Source organism: Diceros bicornis, chromosome 25 (assembly GCF_020826845.1).
Source record: "Diceros bicornis minor isolate mBicDic1 chromosome 25, mDicBic1.mat.cur, whole genome shotgun sequence".
NCBI classification, from domain to species: Eukaryota; Metazoa; Chordata; class Mammalia; order Perissodactyla; family Rhinocerotidae; genus Diceros; species Diceros bicornis.
This window is the reverse complement of record NC_080764.1, coordinates 38,988,236-39,007,128: the sequence shown is the minus strand read 5'-3', so window position 1 is coordinate 39,007,128 and position 18,893 is coordinate 38,988,236. Positions and strand designations below refer to the sequence as shown.

General features: G+C 36.5%; 1 protein-coding gene across 5 annotated transcripts in view; it reads left to right on the top strand.

Annotated features, from left to right (window-relative positions):
* The window catches only part of ACSS3 (acyl-CoA synthetase short chain family member 3), a 151,724-nt gene that overhangs the window by 71,597 nt on the left and 61,234 nt on the right, over nt 1–18,893 (top strand). For all 5 annotated transcript variants that reach the window (XM_058568721.1, XM_058568719.1, XM_058568718.1 and 2 more), the window contains one exon: nt 18,575–18,726. In XM_058568721.1, coding sequence (XP_058424704.1) covers nt 18,575–18,726 — 152 coding nt within the window. The remainder of the gene's footprint in view (nt 1–18,574; nt 18,727–18,893) is intronic.

The window sequence follows — 18,893 nt, the reverse complement described above, 5'->3', positions numbered from 1 at the left end:
TTTATCTTGGGATGATGTGCTCAGGAAGAGTGTAGAAGCCCTATGAATATTTGTTGTGTGAAAGAGTGAATGAAGTAAGCTACATTTTTATACCTTTTCTTTGCACTCTTGTTTCTTTCCTACAACTTGTAAACATCTTCGGTTTTCTCTGATCAGAAAACAAAGCCTTTTAGACCTTTGCCCACTTCTACCTAGCCCATCTTTATTTTCTTCTCCACTAAATTCCTTGAAAAAATACCCTGCTCCTGCTGTCTGAACTTCATATTCTTTCAATTATTCTTCATCCCACTGTAGTCCAATTTCTGTCCATGTCACTTCATAGAAGCTACTATAGCAGGGGTCAACAGTGATTTCATAAGTGACACAGTCAAAGGGCCCTTATCAGTCTGATTTTATTTTCTCTCGCAGTGGCATCAACCCTGCTGACTGCTCCCTGCAGGATTCTCTCTCCTCTCTTGAGTTCCATGCCCTTTTGCTATTATTCAGGCCATTTCTTTTGCCTGGCATGACTTTCCCTCTGTCTTTCCTTATCTAGTTAATTCCTACTATCCTTGAAGACTCTGCTTAGATGTTGTCATCACTTGAAATTTCCTCTCACAGTCTTCGGCTGTGTTCGGTACCTCTTTCCATGGTTCCATTGCCCCCTGAGCATATGTCTATCACTGAGTGGACCACACTGTACAGAAATGATCTGTTTATATCTAGTAGAACGTGAGATCCTCAAAGCCAGTCCCCAGCACAGTGCATAACATACACAAAGCACTCAAGAAATGCTCATGGAACTAAATTGAACTCGACTCCTCTCTTCTCTTCCTACCTCCCTGGCGGCTTGTCCTCCTTTCCTCTCTCCTTTCCTCTCTTAGGTTTCTCTTACTTCGGTCCTAAACATTGGGGTTTAGTTGGGTCTTATTCTTAGCCCTCTTTTCTCGTTCTGCTTATATTTCCTGGATATTCTCCATGCAGTAGGATTTGAGTATTACTAATTAAACCAAGGCTGCTAACTCCTCCTTTCTGTATCTGACCTTGCTGCTGAGCACCTAACTCATTTGTTAGACATCTTCAGATGGTCCGTATGCACTTTATGCTCAAGATGACATGAATTGAACTCAATATTTTCACCGTTACCCACAAAACACATTTCTTTCCATGTACTCTGCAGTTTTGTTAATATTACCTGCATCCACTCAGTCATCCAAACTAAGAATCTGGGAGTGATTCTAACTTCGTTATCCTTATATATCGTACTCGGTTGGTCATTGCATTCTGTTGAATCTATGTTTTATTATTGCTCCAAAATGTCCTGTCTTTTCCATGCCTCCTGCCATATATTCAAGGCTGATATTCAGTTGGTATGCACAAGTATGTCGTGTTGATTGGTGTCCATTCTCTCTTTGAGCATCTGGTCTGATTTGTGCCTGTGCATTCCAGTTGCTCATTTCAGATTATCATCATATACTCAGTCTAGAGCACTTTCTAACAAATGCTCCTGCCTTTAGTGTCACTCCCTTCTAGGCCATCCTAGAGCCTAATTTCCTAAGCCTAATTTCTGAGCTTTCCTCACTTACAGTTATCTGTCTAAATAAAAAGGCCAACATAGAACTTTGTTACTTAAAATCTCTCAAAGAGTTGGGTTCTGCTTTCAAGAAGATGGAGATGACATACTTTTTTCTGTTCCTCCCTCTAAGTAGAACTAAAATCTTAGGCATTATCTTTAAAACAAACATAAGAAGACTGAAAGGTGGAGAGAAGGAAAACTGGCTTTAGGGCCTTTAGGAAGCAAGGAAGAACATGTGGTTAGACCCTGGGTTTTATTTTCCCCTCATATATCCTGGACTTTTTGCCGAAGAAGCTGGCAGCCTAAAAATGCCAACAATCGCAGACAAAAAAACCCAAAAAAACACCTGATCTGTCAAGCCAAGGGAGGAGAAAGGGGCAGCCTAAGCAAGACATAAAACTTTTAGATGGCTCTACTCTAGGCAAATTACCACAGAAAAATCTATGGTCTCATCCCCCAACCCCAACAGCAAAGGCTGAGTGGGCATCTTAGACTGCCAAATTTGTTGACTGTAAGGAGAAGCCAGAACCCTTCCTCTTCCCACAGGGGTGGTGTCAGAGAAGACCAACTAGGGAGCTGAGACATTCATCCCTGTCAGGTGGTAATGAGGACTCCTCAGCCTGCAGTGACAGTGGAGAGCATAGAAGGAACCTGGACTTACACCCCACCCATCAGTAATGAGGTAGCCCTCCCACTCCCCATTGAGGTGGGGGTCACTGGAGGCCTAGTAGAGAGTCAGGACTTTCACCATCAATAACAAGGCCACCTGTCTCTTCCTGTGGTGTCAGTGGAGGCCGTGTTGGGAGCAGTAACAGAGAACTCCTACCTCACCTAGCCGAGGAGGTATGAGTAGAAGCCTCCTCTTGGAACTGGAACCCACCAAGCAGTAATGAGGAGCACTCTCCCAATTGGGTATCAATGGAGGCCAAATGAGGAACTTGGATTTCTATCCCCACCTCTAACACTGAGATGACAGAGATGTTAGAATTATCTGACAAAGATTTTAAAGCAGTTATGATAAAAATGCTTCAACAGTGATTATGAACATTCTTGAAACAAATGAAAAAATAGAAAGTCACGGTAAAGAAATAGAAAGTCTCAGCAATGATATAGAAGCTATAAAATACAACCATATTGAAATTTTAGAACTGAAAATTATAATAAACAAAATAAAAATTCAGTGGATGGGCTCAATACCAGAATGGAGGAGACAAAGGAAAGAATCAGTGAACTGGAAGAAGGAATAATAGAAATTACCCAATCTAAATAACAGAAAGAAAATTGAATGGAAAGAAAAATTAACAGAGCCTCAGGGATATGTGGAATGATAAGAAAAGACCCAGCATTTGTGATATCAGAGTCGTGAAGGGAGAGGACAAAGAGAGTGGGGCCGAAAAAGTACTCAAAAACATACTGGAAAACTTCTGAAAACTTAACTTCTCAAATTTGGCCAAAGATATACATCTATAGATTCAAGAAACTGAACAAACGCCCAAACAGGATTAATCTAAAGAAATCCACACACACGAAAAGTATCTTAATCAAACTTATAAAAACTAAAGACAAAAAAATAAAATAATCTTGAAAATAGTGAGAGTAACCTTATCTATAGGGAAAAAACCATTTGAATGACAGAGGATTTTTCATTGGAAACTAGGAGTCCAGAGAGAAGTGACACAACATTTTTCAAGTGGGGAAGAAAGGAACTGTCAATCCAGAATCCTATATGCATCCAAAATATACTTCAGGAATAAAGGAGAAATAAAGACATTCTCAAGGTGAAGAGAAACTTAAGAGAATTTGTCACTAGTAGGCCTCTCCTAAAGGAATGGCCAATGGCCAATACTTGATGATAAAAGCCTTAATCCTTCCTCGTATGTCTGAGAACATGGCAAGGATGTCCACTTACACCACTCTATTCAACACAGTTCTGGAAGTTCCAGCCACTTCGATAAGGCAATTTATGGAAACAAAAACAAAAACATCAGAAAGGAAGAAATAAAACTGTCTTTATTTGCAGATGGCATGGTTATCTATGTAGAAAATTGTAGAACATATTAAAAACACCATCGTTAATAAGTGAGTTCAACCAGATCTCAGGATATAAGATAAACACACAAATGTCGATTGCATTTTTATACAGTAGCAATGAACACCTGTGACCATAAAAGGGCAACATGAGGGATTCTTGTGGAGATGGAACTGTTCTGTATCTTGACTATATCCAGATTGTGATGTTAAACTATAGTTTTGCAAGACGTGACCACTGGGAAAACTGGGTAAAGGGTACATGGCATGTCTCTGTATTATTTCTTATAATTGTATGTGAATCTACAATGATCTCATATAAAAAGTTTAATTAAAAAATTAAAAATAAAAGCCTTCAGAGAACTCCTGTCTCGTAAAGAATATAATTCGAACTCATTTGCATGATACAAATGATCCGTAATCATCTGGGCCTTGCCTACGTTTAAAGTCTTGTCTTTGATTCCTGGCCTCTGACTCAGCTTCCTAGCTAATAATCCTGTCATACTGGCACTTATGTGAACAGAACTGCCAGTGATTAAGTTGTTCCCTCTACTAAAATTCCACTTTTGTTCAGATCATGTGGCAGAGTGTTCCTTTTTCTTAAGGGATCAACTTAAATATTACCTCCTCTCTGATATTTTCTTTGCTTTCCTCAGGCTGATTGAAGTGTCTTTATACTTCCATTATACCATCCAGATTCCTCTGATCCTGCAGATCTAGTGCTGTGATACTGTAAACTCTTTGAGGCCGGGGGATGTTTATCATTTCTGTACCCCCGGAGCACCTGGCACAGTGCCTTCCAGAAAGTAGGTAAAATTTATTGTGTAAATGAACCATTTCTAAGAGGATTAATTGACAACTTGAGCATGCAAAATGCAAGGAAAAAACTTGCTTGTTTGATTAATTATAACTAAACTAAACTAAAAAAGAATCCTGACTTGTCACTAGGCCAGCAAGTGAAAAAAATGTTTATTAACCTCCACAAAGTAATTGTTCTACTTTTATGCCTCAATTTTAGGTGGATTATCAAATTAATATTTAGTATTATTTTGTTTCAGTATTACTAGTATTTTTTATTTAAGAAGCTAAAATCTTCCATTAGATAATAAAAAATACATTCTTTGTATAGTGAACAGAATAATTGAGCAGATCATTCACGTACTTCTCATAGGATTACCTTTTCTAAAGAGAAATAAAATCATATACAGCTCAGTATGACCAAAGTGTTATTTTCATTCTTAATGAATTATAGCATTTCAAAACTATAATATAAGGTAGATAGTGAATTGGTGTCTGTGATGATATTTTTACTTAACGATGAATTTTGATTCAACAAAAATTGATGTTCTGAAGTACTCAGAGATTTGCAGTTCATTGTGTGCCCAGATCATCTCGAGGACAGCAACCAGTTCATAAAACATATCTCTTTTATTGACTGCAAATGGTTCATGACATCTTATAAATGAATAATGAATGAATCCTTTTTCTCAACAAAGATAAAAAAATTTTATATTCTGAAATTTAATACAAATCAATAACTACATTGGCTGAAAAAAACTCAAAAGTGGTTATGACTAAGTTGGATGTTCAGTTTAACTTCTAGATACGTAAGAGCTATCCACTTGAAACAATCTCTGTTTCAACATGAAAGCATACAATGGATATTTAAATAACATTTTCTTTTCTGCCGTAGAGGACATATAGCTAGCTCTACATCTACAGGGTGAAAATATATTGGAAATCTTGGTTGTCTGCTTTGGCTTTAACTTCCAGATAATTTACAAATTTTTAACACAGTCTTGTTTCTCTCATTAAAACAAACAAACAGCAACCAAAAAACCTCACAAAAATCCGTAATTCCATTATCCCCTTGCAGTTACAACAGTCTCTCTTCATCTTTGAGGGCTCAGCTGCACCCAATAGCTCCATTTTCTAACCTGGAACTTACTCTGCCATCCTCTCCAATTGGCCTCTGTCACCATCATTCCATAATAACAGTTTTTGATAATTTCCCTAGTTTTCCAAACGCCAATGGGCATTTTCACTCCTGATTGTATTTAGTTTCTCAACATTTGAAAGTGTTGATCGTTTGCTCCGTCTTAATCACTCTCTTCCCTTCTAAGGCACAACATGCTCCTGTTTTCCTGAAGTTACTCTTGTGCTCATTCCTGCTACAGGAATTTGCCCATTTGTTGCCTGAAATATATTCCTCTTATCCTTTAGATCTCAGCTTAAGTCTCACTTCCTCAGGGAAGCCCTTCTTGACCATGTTGATGAGGTTGAATCTGCTTATCGTGGTCTCTCTCAAACACCTTGCGTTTTTCCTTCCTGGCTCGTGTCACAGTTGCACTTTCACTTTAGTTTATAGGCTCCTTTGATTTGTTTATTTGCCCCTCTTGGCTCTAAACTCTGAGAGGGAAGGAATCATCTTAGTGTTTGCTCACCATCAATTCTCAGCTTCTAGCCTTGTTCTTGACACGTATTCGGTTCTCAATAAATATTTGTTAAATAAATGCCTGAATGAAGATATCAGAAAAAAAAATAACTTGATTTGTAAGTAAAGACTTAATTCTCTGAGAGAGGAGTAAGTAATCCTCCTAATTTTCTCTTTACCCCAGAACTTCATGAACAACTTAATAGGTTATATTTTTTAGTAAGCAAAGATTTACTTTTATTCATTGAACTGGACATATTTAAAATATGCAATTCTAGAAGCCAAAATGAACTGACTGTCAAAATATGCAAACCAGGGCCGGCCCCGTGGCCTAGTGGTTAAGTTCGGCGCCCTCCACTTCGGCAGCCTGGGTTTGGTTCCCGGGTGCAGACCACACCACTCTGGCCATGCTGTGGCTGCGACCCACAGAAAAAATGGAGGAAGATTGACACAGATGTTAGCTCAGGGTGAAACTTCATCAGCAAAAAAAAATATATATATATCCAAACCAATTCCAAATAATTCAGTCATTATTTTTGAGAGGAAGAAAACAAACAGTACCTTCTCATAAATTTACTTTATTGATGGAGCACTGATTCCAGCAGACCTAACCCCAACAACATATGGACAAGGCCATATTTTGTACAGCAGTTTCATCAAAGAAGAGGAATGAAACAAACAGTAAATGGCAGTTATACTCAGATGTGTTTTCTAACCTCTCTTCTATTTTCTATTTGCCACATTTTTCAACAAGCCTGTCATCTGCAGAATCAAAACCTAACACTTCTTCTCAAGGGCAAACAAATCTTCCTGGGCCCTACCTTTCTCCTTATTTTTGCTTGGGTATAACGTACAAATGTGTGTCTTGTACACACATTTCACTTACATAATATAGTGGAACCCAGGCTTCTGCAATGGCAATGGTATGTCTAAGCAAGAAATCAGCTTACTTGACAAACATCTCGCCATAATACTCTTTTATGATCCTTTTTATTTCTGAGACATCCGTTATATTGTCTCCTCTTTCATTGCTGATTTTATCTCTTTTTTTCCTAGTTAATCAAGCTAAGAGTTTGTCTATTTTTTTCTTCTCAAAAAACCAGCTCTTAGTTTTTGTTTTTTCTATTTTTCTATTCTCTATTTGATTTATTTCTACTCTAGTCTTTATTATTTCCTCCCTTCTGCTAACTTGGGGCTTAGCTGTTCTTTTTCTAGTTCCTTGAGGTATAAAGTAGTTTGTTCATTTGAGATCTTTCCTTTTTTTTTAATGTCAGCATTTATCACTATAAATTTATATCTTAATTTTGCTTTTGTTGCGTCTCATAAGTTTTGTTTTGATATGTTATATTTTCATTTGTCTCAAGATACTTTTTAAATTCTCTTTTGATTTCCTATTGACCCAATTGTTGTTCAAGAGTATGTTGCTTAGTTTCCATATATTTGTGAATTTTCCTATTTTCTTACTATTACTGATTTCTAGTTTCATTCCACTGTGGTCAGAAAAGACACTTGGAATGACTTGTATTTTCTTAAATTTGTTAAGACTGTTTTATGACCTACCATGTGATCTATCCTGGAGAATGTTTTGTGTGCACTTGAGAAGAACATGTATTTTTCTGCTTTTGGGTGGAAAGAGGTTGGCCAAGGGGTACAAAGTTTCAGTTTTTCAAGATGAATAAGTTCTGGAGATCTAATGTACAGCAGTGTGACTGTAGTTAACAATACTGTGTTGTATACTTGAAATTTGCTAAGAGAGTAGATCTCATAAGTGTTCTCACCACAAAAAAAAAAAAGGAAAGAAAGAAAATGATAACTATGTGAGTTGATGAATATATTAATTAGCTTGATCGTGGTGATTATTTCATAATGTATACATATATCAAAACATCAATTTGTACACCTTAAATACACACAATTTTTATTTGTCAATGATACCTCAATAAAGCTGGGGAAAAATTATGTAAACTGCTTGTATATGAAAATAACACAAAACAAAATGGATTTTACTTAAAAAAAAAAATTAGCTTACTATTTCTTGGGTAAGTTATTATGCTAGAACAAAATATTAGGTATTCACTAAATCATGAATTGGTTGGTATACTTGATCTTGATATGGCAGTTGTCATTTTTATGTAATAACAATCTCTTTGAAAGTCCTCAAGGAATGAAAGCTTGGTCTCATTTTGCATTTGTTTGCATTTCACGAGTTGTGTACTTCATAGCAGCAAACCATTTCAATAAACTCTTTGGTGTGCTTACTAGGTTAACCAGGGCAGATGGTTGTCTGTTAATAATTTAACAATTAACTTGGAAGATATGTACTACATTCTGCCTTCTCAGGCAATAAACTAGTTAGAGGAAGTAGAGGATTTAAGATTCTGAATTGTGATGTAGGAGCATGGTCACTGGACTGGAAATATGAATATCTGTGTTATTTACTTTGCTCTGACTTTACCTACATGACCTTGGGCAGATTAATTCAACCTCTTCAGGAGTCCATTTCTTCATCCTTAAAACTAGAGGGTTGACACTTGTTGCTCCAGTTCTGTACTTCTCTGAATCTTCTCCAAGTCAGCTATTTTTCTTTTTCTAGAGTAAATATATTATTCAGTAACATGTTTTAATTTTTTAACTCTGGAATTTATTCCAATTTCTTTTCATAGTGAGTGATGCTGACTTTTCAAATGCTTTTACTGAAGAAAGGTTTCATTCTAAATTAGTGAAAAATTTTGTTGTTTAAGAGGAAGCGTAGCAGTTAAGACTTCCGTAGTGTGGTTCTTGAAACTTCTACACATCAGTTGTTTGGCCTCAGACAAGTTACTTAACTCCTCTCAGCCTCGGTTTTCTCATCTGTAAATATCAGTATTAATAGTACCTTTTCTTATATGGCATTAAATTGGTTAATCCATGAAAAGCCCTTAGAAAAGCTGGTATAATAGTACAATAAATGCTGGATATTATAAGCTCCTGTTATTATTCAAAAATATGAATTATTCTTTGCCAGAATAAAATTTTACAATATAAATACCGACCATTCATTCTCATGCAGCCCAGCCATTGTAATGCTTGAATTTTTACATACTCCACGTTTCTTCTTTCAAAGTCTGTTTGTCCTCACAACTCGGCAGCAGTCATCTGAGCACTAGAGGCAGCTCCCTTTGGAGCTCATTAATTCTCTTCTAAGCATCAGGCAGAGGAATCAGCATACAGGGATGTGTTCATCCTGCTACTTCCAACTTTGAAGAATGAGCAGCAGATGTGGAAAATAACCCAGTGGTCTCCCCCCTAAAGGATCTGTCCTTTCAGAGTAGAACTTGTGAGTGAAATAAGAGTGGCCTTGAAGCCTTTCATCTGCAAATAAAACAGTACGTTTCATGGTTCACCATTATCCAAACATTTATAACCTTTCACTTCCCTTTTTTGATGGGCTTTATCGTTACCACTTTTTCAACTGTGTACATAAAAGTCTTTGAAAACTTCAGAATATTCAGCTTGATAATCTCTTATTGAATGCTCTTTTCTTGAATTCATAGGAAGAAGGACGAGTTTAGATACCCCTATCTTTTCTTTCTTTATAGAATGATTCGTGGGAAAATGAGCTCTATACTGTCCTATATTTGTATAGGAATCAAATAAGATAATGTATGTGAAATAAGTTTCAAAGAAATATCATGACATATATGTATGTATATGTAGTAAAATGACAGTATGTACACATATTTACTATTCTATGTAAAATATGAGAAATTATTGTCTCTTTATGTATGTGGATCAAAACTTGAAGCCATTTCCCAGTATGATAGTCTCATGTTTGATAATATTGAGGATACTACTTTGAACTGCTATCAAATTACTTTTGTATTGAACACTCTTGTTAAATCATCCCCAGTGTATCTTCAGTGCTTGTGTCATCTTCCTCTGGGCTGTGCCGGATCTGTAATCTCCATGAAGATATCCTATGATGTATTTTCCACATGTGGACCTTCTGAATTCTTAGCCCCTCCTAGGCTTCATTTTAACAATGTAATTGTTACTTGCATGTATAGAGTTATCTTTGCTTTGGAAGAATTTTGCATTTTCACCTATGTTAACCTGTTTTCTCTAACTTGGTTGTCCCTTTTTCAAGGACAGAGATTTGCTTCTTTCAAGCTTCCTTTTAAGACTAGTAGTGTAGTGTTCGTAACGATTGCACTCAGTTGGAGAACATCATAGTCTTTTTTTTTTCCTCACATGTGTTGGAAAATGATTTCTTTCTCTTTTTTTTATCTAGTGTACCAGCAATGTGCTTTTAGATATGTATGGAATGAGAAAAATGATGACTCAGTTATTACTCCAAGTCAGGCTATTTAATTTGATCTTCTCAATTAGAAAAGATTGTAAAGCTGATGCCAGCATCTTTTAGATTTCTCACATGACTAGTTGTTCAAAGATATTTAATTTTGAGTTTGTGTTTCTCTGTGTGTGCCTGTTTTATGTTGGAGCCAGCAAGTGCAGCTCTTATCATAGCTCCATCCACAGCATTTATTGGTGCCTATTGTGAGCTCAACATCTTGCTAGGGGTTGATATGGAAACAGAATAAGTATCAGACACACCCCTTGCCTGAAAGTGCTGATAATATAGTCAAAGAATTAAGATTAACATAAAGGACAGAAAGCAAACCAACCAAGACACTACCTAATTAAGAAATTTCTTACACTGTGTAGAAGATAGGAAAATTCTTTCAGAAACTACATTGAGCCATTGCCTATGATAAATACTCTACATTTAATTCTTGCACCTATTTTGATGCAATTTTCTGATGAAGGAACTAAATAAGGATCAAAGAAATTAAATAAGTTGCCTTAGGTCACATAGCTTGTAAATGGCAGAGTTGAGATTCCACCCTGGCTCAAAAATCTGTCCACTAGTCCCTTAAGGGAAGTTTAGGACTAGAGTAGACAGGGAAAACTTTGTAGATAGTAAAAATAATAGCTACTATTATTGATAGTACTATTAGCTACTATTGATTGAGTGGTGGGTGACAGCAACCCTTCTAAGCACTTTATATACAGGGTCTTAATTAATTCTATCTACAAACCCATGGGGTAAATATTTTCAGTCCTTATTTGCAGCTGTAGAAACTGAAAGTGAGAGACATTAAATAACTTTACCAGTGGTGGAGCTGGGATTTGAAACAAGGGTCATTGGCTGCAAGGCAGTGTTCTCTAGTCATAATTTAGAGAATAACGATTGGGAAGCTGTTGCATAGTGCAGGCTACATGGCCAGAACCAGGGCATCAGTGATCTGGACCTTAAGGAGAAGGCAGGATGTGAGGGTGTCAGGTGGATTTTGTGAGATAAGGTCAGAAGTAAGTTAAAGTAGCTCTGATGTCTTCATCTAACAACTGATATAATGGCAGTTATCAACTGAAGTCCTACAGTAGAAGCAACAATTGTTGTGGAGAGGAAACAGTACTTTTGGTTTTGGTAATGTTGAGTTTAAAGGTGCTACTCAGACAATTTCATGACCGTGGGAAGTCAGATTTGAAGCTCAGAAAAACTTTCAGAATTAGAGATGTAAAGAGTTAATAAAGTCCCTAAATTGATCAAGATACTCAGAGAAGTGAAAATAGAGAAAGGGAAGCTGTATACATTGAGAATGAGAAATTGGAGAGGTAATTGGAGAAGCAGAAAAGCAAAGTGTTCTGAAGACCAGTGGAGGGGAGGTTTTCCAGAAGATGGGGGATCAGCAGTGCCAAGAGCTACAGAGAGAGATCTGGTAGGACAAGAAGTGAAGAGAGCTTTGGTGATTAGAGTGTCATTAGTCACTTTTATGAGAACAATTTCATAGGAAGGTTTCTTGTGTTTGTTTTGTTTGTATAACATGGGGAAATATGAGCGTATTTTAAGGTTGTTTTTAGGTAGAGTGTTGGATGGTATGGAGGAGCCAGGCTTTGTACAACCTCAGCTTGAATTGCAGTATCCATGTGGAAAAGCAACGCTTCACTTCCTGGGCAGAAATCTGATAGTGTAATAAAGCAAGAAGCCATTTAATTTTTCTGCTTATAACAAAGTCTCACTACTCACTATGAGTTAGAAAAACCTTAATTTGTCCCTCTAATATAAGATAGCAGAATGATTGCACATCAGCATGGAGGAATTCAGGGTGGTGAAAGCAGTCCTGCTAGAAGCCACGAGCCACTGACCGTCCTAGTGACAAATGCTCTCTGTGACTACTGAGAATAGTAAATATGTCCGAGTCCCTAATTAGCTCAGCACCGGGTCTGCAGAATTACCGGTTCTAGTGCTCTGCTTCATTTACTTGGCATAAATGCTTTCCGAGGTAAGCACCTTCTTAGTGGGACAGATGGACTCTCATGACCCAGGTGGAAGCAATGGCTTATTCACTGGGGCTGGCCTCATCAAAAGGCCCAATATGGTCAACTCTCATTGTGGGGAGCAGGCAGGGGAAGAACCAAAACAAAAGGAATAGATCTCTATTTATAAAAAGAAAATGTTTAGGGGGCTGGCCTGGTGATGTAGTGGTTAAGTTCATGTGCTCTGCTTCGGCGGCCTGGGGTTTGCAGCTTCGGATCCCAGGTGTGGACCTATGCACCGCTTATCAAGCCGTGCTGTGGTGCTGTCCCACATATAAAGTAGAGGAAGATGGGCACGGATGTTAACCCTGGGCCAATCTTCCTCAGCAAAAAGAGGAGGATTGGCAACAGATGTTAGCTCAGGGCTAATCTTCCTCATATACACACAAAAAATTTAACTTAATTGAGGTGTAATTGACAAATAAAATCATAGGCTATTTAAATGTGCATTGTGATGATTTGATATACATATACATTATGAAAAGATTCCTCCTATCTAGTTAATTAACACATCCATCACCTCACATATTTATCTGTTTTTTTGTTTTTTTGGTGAGAACATTGAAGTTCTACTCTCTTAGCAAATTTCAATTTTACAGTGCAGTGTTATCAACTACAGTCACCATGTTACACCTTGGATGCTCACACCTTGTTCGTCTTATAGCTGAAAGTTTGTATAAAAGGGATATAAGTCTAGATAGAGTTATAGATAAATACACACATCTTTAATATATATAAATATGTATGAAAGAACCTTAGAGCTTTAGCCGTGGAGAAATCTTACCTTCTCAGGCCTGGAAGCCAGAGCATGCTCTTACCTGAAGAAAAGGAAGGACTCCAGCCTGAGGAATTGTGACTGTGGTACCACCACGGGAGACAGTGAAGAGAGATTGTCAAAACAGCAAGCTTATAGAAAGTATTAATTTGAACCATGTGAAATAGCTGAAATTTGACTAATTTTGACTTACAAAAATGGCAATTGCATATAATCAAAGTAATAGGAGGGAAAAAACATAGGTTGGTTGGGGATCTCAGATTGTCCAGTAAGGTTTTGTTTTTTGAGACAATTTGTAGCCGTTTGATAGAAATGGATAGTACTAAGGAGATATCCATTCTGTGGAGAGGAAAATGAACTGATGTTATGGTATCTACCTATCCACTGCATTCTAGCTTCATCCACGCTGTTTCTCAGAGCTGAACAGAAAATCTTTGAAGAGATTTTCGTGTTTTGGGAGGCTCTCATATACTTAGAAAGCTTTTGGTTATGGACTCCCTTCCAGAATCTGGTAAAAGCTATTGGCTTCTCTCCCTAGGAAAATAAACATGTACATATTTCTTTTATAATTTCAGAATATTCATGAACTCTCCTGAAGTTCAAGTAAGGAACCCTTCATCTAAAAGATTAAGATATAATCCTCTCAAGTAGTGATACAACCAAACTAAACCCCCAGATGGGAGTGATAGCTTTCATAGGTCTCTGGGCAACAAAGAAAGAGCTGCTGAGCTGGGGCTAATGCTTCCATCTTTGGAGAAAGGGCATTGTACTCAGGATGCTAGGTCCTACAAATCACGATATATGTGTCCAGTCTAGAGTCTAGTTTATAGGTCAAGGCATAAAGAATTTGGAACAATGAGGCATTTCTCCCCAATTATTTTCTCAGTATATGGCCCCCTATAATCAGATTTCAGTTATCAGTATATTCTTTTATCAATACTTGGATTGGTTCATTTATTTCTAACAGAGAAAACCTGCCAAGGCTAGTGTTAAATTCCAGGCTCATCTACTAGGGCAACCAGGCAGGTGGGTACTGGAAAATAGCCTCACCTCAGGTAGTGCTTGGTGTCTAAGGACTATGCATTGATTCTCAACCCTGGCTGCAGATTAGAATCACCTAGGTGACGCATAAAACATAACAATGCTCAGTCCAACTCAAGGCCAATTAGATCAGAATCTCTGGGAGTGAGGAACCAGATATTGTTACCTTTCCAAAACATCCCAAGAAGTTCTAGTGTACATTTAGGGTGGACAGTCACTGGGTTAGATGGTGGTATGGATGAGATGAAGGAAGGCAAGATGGCAGCATGTCCTCACCGGTGAGGCCAATAGAATGACAGGAAATCTTTAGCAAATAATCAAGGAAGTCAGTCTGATATAAATTCTTAGTCATCAGATTGTATTTATATGTTTCACTCCTGAAAAGGGAATCTGCTATAGTAACACAAAGTCCTAGGTTTGAGAGTCTTAAGGCATAGGGTAATTATCCCATCTAGCTTTAAAGCAGCAGTAATGCTTTCAAAATTGGGACATGATAATGTGAGTTATTGAGAGAGGGGCTTCAGGGAAGAAAAAGCCCATTTTTAAAAGAGGCTACACAATCATTTGGTTCGTATTTCAAAACTCACTGAAAAAGGTGTAAATCTCAGTGTCCCTTGTTCCCAGCTGTCCAATTTCTCTCACTTTGGAAGCAGTCAGTCTTATGTGTGCAATAGTTAGTTCATGTGTAAGCAATTATAAGTGCAAGTTAATTTTAAGATATTTGGTAACTGTCTTGTTTTCTATGCTTTGTACCATTGCTAACCACATTATAAATATTACCGGTTGATATTCTGTAAATCTCTGATGTTAAAAATTCATGATTTGTAACAGCTGAAAGCTTATAATCGCTGCTTCACCATTGCTTTCTGACTGTTTTCTGGGCAGCAACCAACACTGCAGACTTTAGTTTGGGGGAAGGGAATTAAAGCAAATGGTAACGACATCGATTTGAGTCGCGAAGAATTTTTAAGTTATTGTTACCTTTTAGCTGCATTACTGCTTTTGATCTGTATGTTGTTTGTTAAAAATCCCTACAATCTTAGAATCTTTTATTTTTAAATTGAATAGTGTTTGGGCTATTGCCCCTTACTGAATATGCAAGTTCTAGAATCAGTGTTGTTTTTTCCAGGCAGCTCAGCATAATAAGTGTGTTACTTTGAGAAAGCGTTGCGAAGGGATTACCTTGCCTATGTGTGCATGTGTGTCTGTGTGTGCCCATGAGGCCGTGTATGTGCAGGAGGGCAGGAGAGAAGAACGTTCAAGGAAACCAGCAGGCCGCTGAGTCCCGTTTATGTAGAGTCCACAGTGAAGGAGGCTCGCAGGCCTTGCTTCAGTTCTCTGACGCTGCGAGTGGTGATAGGTGCTGAGAACATGTGGGTCCTCTGTTTATTACTGTATTCCCTCCTTTTATTAGACACACATAGCTTGCAGCATTTGCTCTGTAATTTTTAATAATATTACACTCATACCCCCCTAATTACTAGAATATAAGTTCCATTAGAGCAAGATCTTGGAACAGTGTCTGCCTCATAGTGGATGCTCAAAACATATTTATTAAATAAATGAATGTGTCAGCACTACCTAATTTCTTATGACTCTTTCTAATGACTTGTTTGTATGTGAACAATGGTTTCTGAGGAGAGATCTTGTTCTGTGCTGCGTTATATTACTTGAAGTGTTTACATCATTCGGAACCTAGTGTTTGTGTTAATCAGCAGGCTGTTTTGGGGAACAATTTCTTTGATATAACTTATGTTTAATTAAGATTTGAGGTCAAGTAGAAGTTCTTAAGAAAATAAAAAGTAAAATATATAAATATTAAAGTAATTATAAAATAGTGAATCATTGTATTCATAGCATCGAGTGATCTTGTGGGAATGGACAATAAAATGCAAAACAACTGAACTTTTCTGAGTTCAGGTAACTTACAAAGGAATATGGTGAGATTTTTATGCATCATTCCTTAAGTGTCCTAATAGTAATGCTATGTTATCATGACTTTTATGCTCAATAGATCTAACATCGGTGGAAATTTGTTTGGTGTAGGGTTAGAATGCAACAGTTTATAATTATAATATTATTATATATTATTATTATATTATTTATAAAAATATAGTATTGAATAGTTTATTATAATGAAAATATATATTATATTATTTCTATAATATAATTAAATATTATATATTATGATTTTATATTATATATTTATATATAAATTATATAAATTATAAATATATATAATTATATATTATTATTATTATTTTGTATTATATTATTTATAAAAAGTATAGTATGGCTTTTAACTAATATTTCTAATACTTCAACTATCATTGCTGTTATGCTTAGATATAATTAATTGAAGGCACTGTAAAATTATCAAATTATGTCCTCTGTGTAGGTAGTCTTTACGGTATAGCATTTTCATTATGGCACTAATATCACCCTTAGTGAGCATATTATCATTGTCCCATGACACTGGCCCTGTGGTGGATTTAACTCCAATTGGTTATAAAACGTCTTTCTTCAGTGAAGGTCAAACTACTTTAAAATATTATCTCAGTGCTTTTAGCTTATTGAGGAAATATCGGAAAAGTGATTTATTCTTATTTAGCAGGCAAGAAAATGGCAGCATAGACAGGGCAAGTCACTTGCATAAGGTCAGCTAATAAATCATTTTTATGTGGGTGGGATCAAGTTTCCCAAGTCATAGTCTCGTAGACCAGGAACTAATCAATGCCTAAAACAGGTCAAAGAAGTGAAAGTCAAATGTTAACCTCGCTTGGTTAGAAAGAGTAAAGTTGCTGATTCATTTTAGACTATTGTGCTCAAGGCTTCAAACTTTGTGAGTCAAATTATGTACACGAGTTGCCAGATTGTATCTGGCAGCTTTTTATACTATGTCCGTGTGTTGACCTGCATATGAAGTGCTAATGAAATAAACTGAAATCAAGTGTTCTGGGATAGTTGTGATAATAAAAATGAATTTCTAGTTGCAACAAATACTTTCTTTGGTATTAAGAAAGCAAGAGAAAAAGTAATCGAATATAAGAAGGAGGTTATTTTTTTTAAATGGAAATATAATTACCTTAAAGAATATTAAGGGTAACCATTAAAAAATAAAAGTAAAAACTAAATAGTGCCCTATGAAAGATCCAACTAGAAATGCATAGTGAATCTAAATTATTGGACGGTTATGGTCTACCTCATCTTATCATCCACTCATTTGTTTTTCTCTATTTAGGGAGATCTCTAAGTTTGCCACTAGCAAATTCTTTCCTCTTTTTACCTTAGTTCACCTTACCTTAGTGTTGCCCAGAATATAAGATCCATGGGATGCTCAGACGGGGGATTTGGATAGAGAAGTTTAGGAAATGTTACATATAGTTACCCATCTCTTAGAAATTCCTGATGTACTTTAACACTTTTAAGTCTTCAAGAAATGGTCTAAAATAAGAAACCTGTTTTTCCTTTGTTTATCCCAATCCCTTCCAAAAGGATGTGACTATGAAATATGTATATACATATATATTTTTTCACATAACATATTAACATTCTAGGCACCCTGCTTAGAAACACAGGAAGCAGCAGTGATGAGAATGGATTGAGGAATGAGAGGATATAGCTGAACCAAGGTAGATTTTATGGGTCACTTCAGATTTTTGCAGAATTACTGATTTATTTAAATGCCATGCTCATTTTCCACTTTGTGGCAACATCAAAAAATGCTTTGTGTCCTTTTGAATTATATAGTCTGTCAAATTGTTAGACTTTTATGCATGATTTTTCCACTAAACATGTATAATGTCATTTTGATGCTGTGGAAAACATGCATTTTGTGATATCTTATTGGATTTTTTTTTAATTCACTGAAGTTACATTCCTTGGAACTCGACATTTAATTGGAAAGGTCATTGCTCAGAAGTCACTGTGACTCCAGATTTTTCTCTCTTCTCAAATATTTTGAGAATTATTATTGTTGCTTCTGATAGTGATCATGAAAAAAGAAATTTAAAGTTAGAAATTCAGAGCAACTATATTTCTTATTTAGTCTACGCACAAAACCACATATTTAATTTCTTGGCAAATAGGAGACTGTTGGATGTTATTAATTTGAATGTGGTATATATTTCATGTCCTTATCTTTCAAAGCTTGAGAAAGGAAAAATTGCAATTTGAAAAGCTTCTAGTATGCTGTAATGGGGCAAACGGCCTCTATGATGCCCGGGCATTTGTTTTATTTATGGGAACATGGGAATATTTTAAAACTAAGATATGTTGAGAACACCATTTTATTAATATTGCTGTGTTAAATGTATAAGTATTGAGCTGTCAATGAAATATGAGACATTTTACCCAGTGACATTTTAACTGAATCTCATTGTAGGGGAAGCCTGTGGGAACCCCAGATGCTGGCGCTTATTTCCGTGTGCTCGCGGAGCATGGAGTAGCTGCCTTGTTCACAGCGCCGACTGCAATTAGAGCAATCCGTCAACAGGACCCTGGGGCAGCCTTGGGGAAGCAGTACTCTCTGACAAGGTGAACTAGGGATGCACAGGGCAAATTACATTAAAAACTGCAATCAGAATGAATAAATGAACATTATATTTTTTCTGGCTCTGCAATACCTCTATGGAAAGAGCGAAAAGATTCTGATGTTATTAAGAATGACTGTTCTAAACATATCTTTAAAATAGTTGGAATTT